Below are 10,727 nucleotides of genomic sequence, written 5' to 3' on the forward strand. Positions count from 1 at the left end.
CTGCAGCATGGAGGTGCAAAATTCACAGGGGGATGTTGTGTGCTCGGGCTGACCGTGGCAGCGCCGGCCCTTCGCCTGCCGGCCGCAGTCGCCTCCGTGGCGGGATGAGCAGGGGCGGCAGCGTGGGGGGTCAGCAGGATGGTGGGATGAGCGGGGGTGGCACGGTGGGGGGGCAGTGGGATAGTGGGATGACTGGGGCTGGCAGGATGGGGGCAGTGGGATAGCAGAATGAGCGGGGGTGGCAGGATTGTGTGGTGGTAGGATAGCGGGATGAGCAGGGGCGGCAGAACGGGGCAGTGGGACAAGTGGGGGCGGCAGGATGGGGGGCAGTGGGATAGCAGGATGAGCGGGAGTGGCAGGATTGGGGTGCAGCAGGACGAGTAGGGGCGGCAGGATGGGGGCAGTGGGATAGCGGGATGAGCAGAGGTGGCAGGATCGGGGAGCAGCGGGATAGTGGGATGAGCAGGGGTGGCAGGATGGGGGGCAGTGGGATAGCGGGATGAGTGGGGGGGCAGGATGGGGGGCAGTGGGATAGCAGGATGAGCGGGGGTGGCAGGATCGGGGGGCAGCGGGATAGTGGGATGAGCAGGGGCAGCAGGATGGGAGGCAGTGGGATGAGCAGGGGTGGCAGGATGGGGGGCAGTGGGATAGCGGGATGAGTGGGGGGGCAGAATGGGGGGCAGTGGGATAGCAGGATGAGCGGGGGTGGCAGGATCGGGGGCAGCGGGACGAGCGGGGGCAGCGCTCGCCGGCGGGGCACCTTGGGCAGCAGCCCCAGCTCAGCGCCGGTGCTGGCGCGGGGGCTCGGTGCAGCGCGGCACGGCAGCTGCGCCCGGCCTCCGGCCCGGCCTCCGGCTCTCCCCGCCGGCCCGGCCCCGGCCCCCCCCCGGCCCCGGCCCCGGCCGCGGTGCGCCCGCGGGGCTATATTTGGGCTGTGCCCTTGCAGCCGCTCCTTAAAGCTGTGGTTTGGGCTGGGATTTCCAAGCGGGCTGGCAGAGGTCCGGACGCTTCACCCGCCGGCAAAGCCTGCGGGGGCCGGCCCGCCCCGAGACCCCTCTGCCGAGCGGCGCCCCCGGCCCGGCCGGCCTTGGCGGGGGCGCGGGGGCCTCCCCGCAGCGGGCACGGCGCAGAGCCCCGAGGAGAGCGGCCTCGGCGCCTCCGGCCCGCCCCGCCCGCGGGGCCGCGCTGCGCTAATGACACGCTGCCTAATTAGAAGGCTGCGGTGCGGCCGGCGCGGCCCCGGGGCAGGCGGCCCGGCTGCGGCTCCGCCGCTTCCCCCGCCCGCGGAGGCGGAGGCGGAGCCGGGCTGGGCGCGGGGCTCCGCGCCCCCGGACCCCCCGCGCCCCCCGCGCCCCCCGAGCTCCCGTTTCCCTCCTTGCAATCGGACCCCCCAGCTCCGCGCCGCGGGCGCTGCTTGCTCCCCCCCGCCGCACCACCCGCCGCCTCCTCCTCCTCCTCCTGCCGCGCCTCGGCGGCCCCAGCCCGGCGCAGGGGTGTATCCCAGGACGCAGGGGTGTATCCCAGGACGCAGGGGTGTATCCCAGGAATGCTTTCCTTCCGTGGGCGGCCGAGCCGCGCGCACAGGGGCTGCTCTGTGCCCCGGCCCGGGCTGCTGGGGCCCCCCGCCCGCCCTCCTTAAAGCCGCCGGCGCCGCCGAGGCGAGGGCCGCTCCGGTGCGCGGGGCCGCCGGGAAGCGCCGGGAGCGGCCGGGAGCGGCCGGGAGCGGCCGGGGCGGCGGGTCGCGCCCCGCCGGGTGCCAGTCCCGCGTGGACGGGGCCGCTGAGCCGCGTGCCCGGCGCAGGCGACCCCCGCGGCATGGCCGAGGCCGAGGAAACCCCCCGGGAGGCCGGCGACGGCCAGGGCGACGACGGCTCGCCGCAGAACGACTCCTTCCCCCTCTCCTCGCTGGCCAACCTCTTCGAGAGCGAGGACGCGGCGTCGCCCGCCGAGGCGGCCCGGGGCCCCGCCGGCACCGGGGACGCCAAGCAAAACCTCCGCATGAAATTCCAGGGCGCCTTTCGGAAAGGCGCCCCCAAGCCCATGGAGCTGCTGGAAGCCACCATCTATGAGTCGGCCGTGGTGCCGGCGCCCAAGAAAGCCCCCATGGACTCGCTCTTCGACTACGGCACCTACCGCCACCACCCCAGCGAGAACAGGCGCTGGCGCCGGCGGGTGGCCGAGTGAGTGCCGAGGGGGGCCGGGGCCGCGGGGACGTGGGGATGCAGGGACACGGGGATGCGGGAGAATGTGGGGGCGTGGGGATGCAGGGGCATGGGGATGTGGGGGAATAGGGATGCAGGGAAGTGGGGATGCAGGGAAGTGGGGATGTGGGGATGCAGGGAAATAGGGATGCGGGGACATGGGGATGCAGGGATGTGGGGACATGGGGATGTGGGAGGACAGGGATGCAGGGGGACATGGGGACACAAGGATACAGGAACATATGGATATGGGGATGAAGGGAGGCAGGGATATGGGGACACAGGGACGTGGGGATGCGGAGACACAGGGATGTGGGGACACGAGGATGTGGGGAAAGGGGATGTGGGGACATGGGGATGCAGGGATGTGAAGACACAGGGACACAGGGATGCAGGGATGCGGGGACGGGCTCGCGGGAGTGGTGGGATGGGGATGCTCCCCCCCCCTCCGGGGTGCCGGTGAGCCCCCAGCTCCCACCACCTCCCGTGAAAGAGGGCTCTGTGCGCCGGGCGCTGCGCCCGGCCTCGCTGGCAGCGGCGCAGGGCTGCGCGGGGCCCTCGTCGCCATCAATGGGCTTTTCAGGAGGGCCTCCGCCCTCCGGCCCGCGCCAGGAAACTGGAGCCGGGGGCCACCCGCCGCCGGGCGCACAATGCCGGCCTGTGCCGGCGGCTCCGCGACCGGCCCTGCCTGCCGGCGCCCCGCCAAGCGCCGCGCTGCCACGCTCGTGCCCGGGCTCCCGGGGCGCCGGCAGGGAGATGCCGCGGGGGCCGACCGCCCTGCTCCGCTCCGCCGGCGGCGCCGGGTGCCGCGGGCACCGCGGGGCTGAATTGCAGGGAGGGAATTGCACGCGGCAGCCGGGAGCAGCCTCTGGAAAGGGGGTCTGGTGCCGACGTGGCCGAGCCTGGGAGGCAGCCGGGGCCATGGAGCCGGGCTGCGTCCCGCAGAGCCTGGCTGCGTCCCACGGAGCCGGCTGCATCCCATGGAGCCAGCTGCATCCCACAGAGCCAGGTTGTGTCCCACGGAGCCAGGCTGCATTGCGCAGAGCCGGGCTATGTCCTACGGAGCCAGGTGCATCCTGCAGAGCCGGGCTGCGTCCCTCCGTGCCGGGCTGCATCCTGCAGAGCCAGGCTGTGTCCCACAGAGCCGGGCTGCATCCCTCCATGCCGGGCTGCATCCCGCTGAGCCGGGCTGCATCTCGCAGATGCAGCGGGCCGGAGCCGTGCCGTGGTGGGCGCGGGGCGGGGGTCGGTGCCAGTCGCACCCGCCGAACCATAGCCCAGCTGCTCGCCTTGCAGGAAGCCGGCGCCGGGCTGCAAGGCTCCGGCTCCCAGCCCGCCGCCCGTCCTCAAGGTCTTCAACAGACCCATCCTCTTCGACATCGTCTCCCGCGGGTGCCCGGGCGGCCTCGACGGGCTCCTCTCCTTCCTGCTCGCCCACAAGAAGCGCCTGACGGACGAGGAGTTTCGAGGTGAGCGGCGGGGCGGCCCGGGGCCGGGGGCTCCTGGCGCCCGCTGAGCACCCCGCGCCCGCAGAGCCCTCCACGGGGAAGACCTGCCTGCCCAAGGCGCTGCTCAACCTCAGCGGCGGCAGGAACGACACCATCCCCGTGCTGCTGGACATCGCCGAGAAGACGGGCAACACGCGCGAGTTCATCAACTCGCCCTTCCGGGACGTCTACTACCGAGGTGCGGGGGGCGGGCGGCGGGGCGCGGCGGGGGGCGGCCGGGCGGCTGACGGGCCCCGCCGCAGGTCAGACCGCCCTGCACATCGCCATCGAGCGCCGCTGCAAGCACTACGTGGAGCTGCTGGTGGAGAAGGGGGCGGACGTGCACGCCCAGGCGCGCGGCCGCTTCTTCCAGCCCAAGGACGAGGGCGGATACTTCTACTTCGGTGAGCGGGCGGCGCGGGCGGCGGGAGCGCCGGGGCCCGCCGAGGCCCGGCGCCCCCGTGACGGCCCTGCCCCGCAGGCGAGCTGCCCCTCTCGCTGGCCGCCTGCACCAACCAGCCCCACATCGTGCACTACCTGGCGGAGAACGGGCACAAGCAGGCGGACCTGCGGCGCCAGGACTCCCGCGGCAACACCGCGCTGCACGCCCTGGTCGCCATCGCCGACAACACCCGCGAGAACACCAAGTTCGTCACCAAGATGTACGACCTGCTGCTCGTCAAGTGCGCCAAGCTCTTCCCCGACACCAACCTCGAGGCTCTGCTCAACAACGACGGCCTCTCACCGCTCATGATGGCCGCCAAGACCGGCAAGATCGGGGTACGGGTCGGTGAGACGTGCACGAGCCGGGGCATCCCCGGGGCCGGGGCTGAGCGGTCCTGCCCCGCCGCAGATATTCCAGCACATCATCCGGCGGGAGATCACGGACGGGGACGCCCGGCACCTCTCGCGCAAGTTCAAGGACTGGGCGTACGGCCCCGTCTACTCCTCGCTCTACGACCTCTCCTCGCTGGACACCTGTGGCGAGGAGGTGTCCGTGCTGGAGATCCTGGTCTACAACAGCAAGATCGAGGTGTGGGGGGGACCTGCCGGGGGGGCCGCGGGGCGCCCGGTCCCCGCTGACGCCCGCCGCCGGCCCCGCAGAACCGCCACGAGATGCTGGCCGTGGAGCCCATCAACGAGCTGCTGCGCGACAAGTGGCGCAAGTTCGGGGCCGTCTCCTTCTACATCAGCGTGGTCTCCTACCTCTGTGCCATGGTCATCTTCACCCTCGTCGCCTACTACCGCCCCATGGAAGGCACCGTGAGTCCCGTGCCCGCCCTCGGCAGCGTTTTCTGGGCTTTCTGCCCCAAAGAAGAGCTGCTCACCCTGGGGGCTGTGGTGCAGCTCAGTGTGGGAGCCTGGGGTCGGGGGGCTCCAGGCCGTGCTGCTGACTTGTCCTTTTCCCGCAGCCCCCCTACCCGTACACCACCACCGTGGACTACCTGCGCCTGGCGGGCGAGATCATTACCCTCTTTACCGGTGTCCTGTTTTTCTTCACCAACGTCAGTGCCACAGTGGAGATGGGTGGTGGCACTTGAGGGCTCCATGCCGGGTGCCCCGAGGCCTGGCGATGGGCTCAGGACTCTGCAACCAGCCCTGCCGCATGGGGACTCGCTCCCACCGTGACCCATCTCCTCTCCAACCTCTCCCTTTCTCCCCTAGATCAAGGATCTGTTCATGAAAAAGTGCCCGGGCATCAACTCCTTCTTCATAGATGGCTCCTTCCAGCTGCTCTAGTGCGTGGAGAAGCTCGGGCTCCTCTCCGAGCCGGCGTGTCCCTGCGGCTGGAGAGGGGCTGGCACTGGGCTCACACCGTGCTCTCCTCCAGCTTCATCTACTCCGTGCTGGTGATCATCACGGCGGGGCTCTACCTGGGCGGCATTGAGGCGTACCTGGCCGTCATGGTCTTTGCGCTGGTCCTGGGCTGGATGAATGCGCTCTACTTCACCAGGGGTCTCAAGCTCACCGGCACCTACAGCATCATGATCCAGAAGGTCAGGTGGTGACAGGGGTCTTCTCCTCGCCGGGCAGGGCCCGCTCCTCAGTGCAGGCAGACCTCGGCACAGCCAGCCCAGCCCCATGGCATCTCCGGGTGCCAGTCCCCGTGCAAGGTCCACGTGGCTCACCTCCGTCTCTATCGTTCCAGATCCTCTTCAAAGACCTTTTCCGCTTCCTCCTGGTCTACTTGCTCTTCATGATTGGTTATGCGTCAGGTAGGCACCCGGCAGGCCGGTGGGCACGGGCAGGGCTCTCGTCTCCCTGCCTGTGCCCGGGCTCGCCAGGATGAGGGCTGCCGCGGCCCCACCCCGGACACGCTGTCTCTCTGCCTCCTCTTCCTCGCCCAGCTCTGGTCTCTCTCCTGAACCCATGTCCCAGCACTGAGTCCTGCAGCGAGGAGCTGTCTAACTGCACGGTGCCCACGTACCCCTCGTGCCGGGACAGCCAGACCTTCAGCACCTTCCTGCTCGACCTCTTCAAGCTCACCATCGGCATGGGCGACCTGGAGATGCTCGAGAGTGCCAAGTACCCCGGCGTCTTCATCATCCTGCTCGTCACCTACATCATCCTCACCTTCGTGCTCCTCCTCAACATGCTCATCGCCCTCATGGGGGAGACGGTGGGCCAAGTCTCCAAGGAGAGCAAGCACATCTGGAAGCTGCAGGTAGGACTCGGGGAGCTGCTGGGCTGGCCATGCCCAGCGGGCAGGCAATGCCTGGGGGGCTGGCCCTGCCCGGGGGGCTCCAGCCTTGCCTCCAGCCCCAACGGCTGAGGGGTCCCTGCAGTGGGCCACCACCATCCTGGACATCGAGCGCTCCTTCCCGGTGTTCCTGCGGAAAGCCTTCCGCTCAGGGGAGATGGTCACCGTGGGGAAGGCCACGGACGGGACCCCCGACCGCCGCTGGTGCTTCAGGTAAGAGCAGGCGCCCCACGGCGCCGCAGCTGCCGAGGACACAGGGGGACACAGGGGCCCAGGCGTGGGGACGTGGGGACGCAGCGACACATGGATGAAGGCGTGGGCATGCAGGGACGCGGGGATGCAGGTGTGGGGACACGGGCGTGGGGACGCGGGGACGCAGGCGCGCTGTGGCCCGGGTCCAGGCACCCCCGCGCTGGCGGGTGCTCTGGGGCGCTCTGCTCCTGCAGGGTGGACGAGGTGAACTGGTCCCACTGGAACCAGAACCTGGGCATCATCAGCGAGGACCCGGGCAAGAGCGACACGTACCAGTACTACAGCTTCTCCCACACGGTGGGCCGCCTGCGGCGAGGTGAGCGCCGGGGGGCACCGCGCCGACGGCCCCGGCGGCCCCCGGGCGCCGCTGAGCCGCTGCCGCCTCCGCAGATCGCTGGTCCACGGTGGTGCCCCGCGTGGTGGAGCTCACCAAGAGCGGGCAGACGCAGGAGGTGGCCGTGCCGCTGGGCGCCGCCGACCCGCGCCACCGCCGGCACGGCGCGCCCGCCGCCACCGCGCTCTAGCCGCCCGCCGCCCTCCGCGGGGATGCGCCCGGCTCCCGGCGCGCGGAGGCCGGCGGGCGCCCGCCACGTTTTTGCACACAGTTTGTACGACTATTTATTTAGTAATAAAAGCTGGCCTGCAGCGCCCGCGTCCCCGTGCCTCTCGCTGATCCGGCACCGCGGGCCGGGTGCCGGTGGGAGCCGGGAGCCGGCTCCCTGCCCCGCATGTAGGCCTGCACCGTGCCGTGCTGTGCCGTGCCGTGCCGTGCCAGGGCACACTGCGCCTGCCGTGCCGTGCAGGGCTGCACTGTGCAGCACCCAGCGTTGCCCCGGCCCCGCAGCCGGCGGTGCGCTGGCAGCAGGCTGCAGCGGCAGGGCACAGGCTTGGTGCACGGCCGGCGGCACCGCGCAGCAGTGTGCAGGGGCTGCAGCGGCGCGGGGCCACGGTGTGGGGCTGCAGAGGCACAGGGCTGCAGTGGTGTGGGGCTGCAGCACGGGGCTGCAGCAGAGAGGGGCTGTGCACTGCGTGGGGCAGCGTGGGGCTGCAGCAGCGTGGGGCTGCAGCAGCGTGGGGCCACGGTGTGGGGCTGCAGAGGCACAGGGCTGCAGTGGTGTGGGGCTGCAGCACGGGGCTGCAGCAGAGAGGGGCTGTGCACTGCGTGGGGCAGCGTGGGGCTGCAGCAGCGCGGGGCCACGGTGTGGGGCTGCAGTGGCACAGGGCTGCAGTGGTGCGGGGCTGCAGCACGGGGCTGCAGCAGAGAGGGGCTGTGCACTGCGTGGGGCAGCACGGGGCTGCAGCAGCGTGGGGCTGCAGCAGCGTGGGGCCACGGTGTGGGGCTGCAGAGGCACAGGGCTGCAGTGGTGCGGGGCTGCAGCACGGGGCTGCAGCAGAGAGGGGCTGTGCACTGCATGGGGCAGCGTGGGGCTGCAGCAGCGCGGGGCCACGGTGTGGGGCTGCAGAGGCACAGGGCTGCAGTGGTGTGGGGCTGCAGCACGGGGCTGCAGCAGAGAGGGGCTGTGCACTGCGTGGGGCAGCGTGGGGCTGCAGCAGCGCGGGGCCACGGTGTGGGGCTGCAGTGGCACAGGGCTGCAGTGGTGCGGGGCTGCAGCACGGGGCTGCAGCAGAGAGGGGCTGTGCACTGCATGGGGCAGCGTGGGGCTGCAGCAGCGCGGGGCCACGGTGTGGGGCTGCAGTGGTGCGGGGCTGCAGCACGGGGCTGCAGCAGAGAGGGGCTGTGCACTGCGTGGGGCAGCGTGGGGCTGCAGCAGCGCGGGGCCACGGTGTGGGGCTGCAGTGGCGCAGGGCTGCAGTGGTGTGGGGCTGCAGCACGGGGCTGCAGCAGAGAGGGGCTGTGCACTGCGTGGGGCAGCGTGGGGCTGCAGCAGTGTGGGGCCACGGTGCGGGGCTGCAGTGGTGCAGGGCTGCAGTGGTGTGGGGCTGCAGCACGGGGCTGCAGCAGAGAGGGGCTGTGCACTGCGTGGGGCAGCGTGGGGCTGCAGCAGTGTGGGGCCACGGTGCGGGGCTGCAGTGGTGCAGGGCTGCAGTGGTGCGGGGCTGCAGTGGTGCGGGGCTGCGCGCCGCGCGGGCTGCAGTGTCGCTGGGGTCCGGCTCCGCTGGAGGGCACCACACACCGTGCAATGCCCGGCTCCGTCCCGGCCAGCGGGAACGCAAGCGCCGGGCCGCGGCCCGGAGCTGCAGCCGGTTAGCAGGGCTGCTCGAGCCCGAGCCCGCTCGGCGGCGCGGGCGGCCCCGGGCGCTTCCCGGGACGCGGCCTCGGGGCGGTGGCGGGGCGGGCCCGGGCTGCCGCCTCGCCGGGGCTGGTGCCCCGCAGCGGGGGGACGCTCGGGCTCCGGCAGCCACTGCGCCGTGACGGACGGCCTGGCACCGGGCCAGCGCGCAGGTGTGCTCACGTCCCTGAAGCAGCCATGCATGCACACGCCGCGCCGGAGCCCCTGGGGCTGCTCCAGGGACCGGCTCCTCGCTCCCAGCCCCAGCACAGCTCTCGCTGTCTGCTGTGCAGGCCACGGTGCATGGCCTGCCGCAGTGCATGGCCCGCAGTGCACAGCCCAGTGCGTCGCTGCAGTGCACAGCCGCAGTGCGTGGCTGCAGTGCACAGCCCAGTGCGTGGCTGCAGCAGGGCCAGGCTGCAGTACACGGCTGCAGTGCACAGCCCGGTGCGTGGCTGCAGTGCACAGCCCAGTGCGTGGCCCACAGTGCACAGCCCAGTGCGTGGCTGCAGTGCACAGCCGCAGTGCATGGCCCGCAGTGCACAGCCCAGTGCGTGGCTGCAGTGCACAGCCGCAGTGCACGGCTGCAGCAGGGCCAGGCTGCAGTGCACGGTTGCAGTGCACAGCCCCGGTGCGTGGCTGCAGTGCACAGCCCAGTGCGTGGCTGCAGCAGGGCCAGGCTGCAGTGCACGGCTGCAGTGCACAGCCCCGGTGCATGGTTGCAGTGCACAGCCCAGTGCGTGGCCCGCAGTGCACAGCCCAGTGCGTGGCTGCAGCAGGGCTGGGCTGCAGTGCACAGCCCAGTGCGTGGTCCGCAGTGCACAGCCGCAGTGCGTGGCCTGCCGCAGGGCCGGGCTGCAGTGCGTGGCTGCGTGGGCACCACACACAGCTGCTGGGCACCTCCGAAGCCTCTTTCGGAGAGACCTGGCCCGGCCGGGTGAGCTGCGTCGGGCCCCGTTTGCTGATTAACTGAGAGCACCGCAAACGGCCCCGCTGCGCCCCTGCCCACGGCTGCACTGCACGCCCAACGGGCCCACGGGGAGCCCGCAGTGCAGCCGCCCGTGCTCCCGGCCACGGCCTCATCCGCGCCAGAAACGGGCTTTTCCAGCTTGAGCGGAGATGAAGCAGGTCCCCCGTTCCCCTCCCCGTGCAAACACCCCGAAGCCAAGGGGCCAGAGGCAAGCGGGTCGGTCAAGGGCGGCCGCGCGCCGGCACCGGGGACGCCGCGGCGGCCGCGCTCTGCGCCCCTCCGGGCCGCCCTGGCTCTTCCCGGCGCCCCGCAGAGGGGTCCCAGGGCTGCGCCGGGCGCCGGCAGCGGCGAGAAACCCCGCAGCAGGGACAGGAACGCGCTCGGCATCCCCACAGCGGCGTGCGGAAGCAAATTTATTTTTAGATAAATCTAAAGCTTAATTTGTGACACTAATATCAATCAACGTGAGGGATGGGCTTTTCTTAAGTCCTTTTGCAGTCATGCAATTTATATCGCCTGTCTCCGGCTGCCGGCAGGTTTGCAGGGAGGAAAGCGAGCCGCGCCGCAGCCGCGGGCGCCGGTGGCTTTTTTCCATGCTAAAGCCCCAACAAGCACTTTCCCCTCCAGATGCTCCAAGGTGCCCGTGCCAGGCTGGCAGGCCCCTTCCTCCTCCTCCTCCTGCCCCCCAGTTCTCCCAGAGTGACTTGAACCTCCAGGCAAATTTCCTTCTTGCCTCGGTTCGCCTTGCTGCCGTGCTGCGCGGTCCCCTCCTGGCCCCACCACCCTGGCCACGGCCCGTGCGCGAGCCGGGATGCGGGAATAACCCTGGCGCCGGGAGCTTTTGGGCAGCCGGGGCACGGAAAGCTGCGGAGCAAGCCCCCCCCT

General features: G+C 71.3%; 1 protein-coding gene across 1 annotated transcript; it reads left to right on the forward strand.

Moving 5' to 3' along the window:
* Window positions 1-1,815: 1,815 nt before the first annotated feature.
* TRPV4 (transient receptor potential cation channel subfamily V member 4) lies at window positions 1,816-7,165 on the forward strand. The gene is made up of 15 exons (XM_062590341.1): window positions 1,816-2,180; window positions 3,498-3,670; window positions 3,735-3,887; window positions 3,952-4,092; window positions 4,170-4,468; window positions 4,542-4,721; window positions 4,793-4,951; window positions 5,101-5,193; window positions 5,354-5,427; window positions 5,520-5,685; window positions 5,838-5,904; window positions 6,037-6,353; window positions 6,475-6,602; window positions 6,836-6,957; window positions 7,032-7,165. Exons 1-15 carry the CDS (start codon window positions 1,816-1,818, stop codon window positions 7,163-7,165), a joined length of 2,571 nt encoding a protein of 856 aa, XP_062446325.1.
* The last annotated feature ends 3,562 nt before the right edge of the window (window positions 7,166-10,727 follow it).

Source organism: Rhea pennata, chromosome 17, assembly GCF_028389875.1.
Source record: "Rhea pennata isolate bPtePen1 chromosome 17, bPtePen1.pri, whole genome shotgun sequence".
NCBI lineage: Eukaryota > Metazoa > Chordata > Aves > Rheiformes > Rheidae > Rhea > Rhea pennata.

Coding starts and splice junctions, on each gene's coding strand:
- TRPV4 (XM_062590341.1), top strand. CDS start 1,816: ATGGCCGAGGCCGAGGAAACCCCCCGGGAGGCCGGCGACGGCCAGGGC. Junction 4,469..4,541: donor CCAAGACCGGCAAGATCGGG/GTACGGGTCGGT, acceptor GCCCCGCCGCAG/ATATTCCAGCACATCATCCG. Junction 5,686..5,837: donor ACAGCATCATGATCCAGAAG/GTCAGGTGGTGA, acceptor CTATCGTTCCAG/ATCCTCTTCAAAGACCTTTT.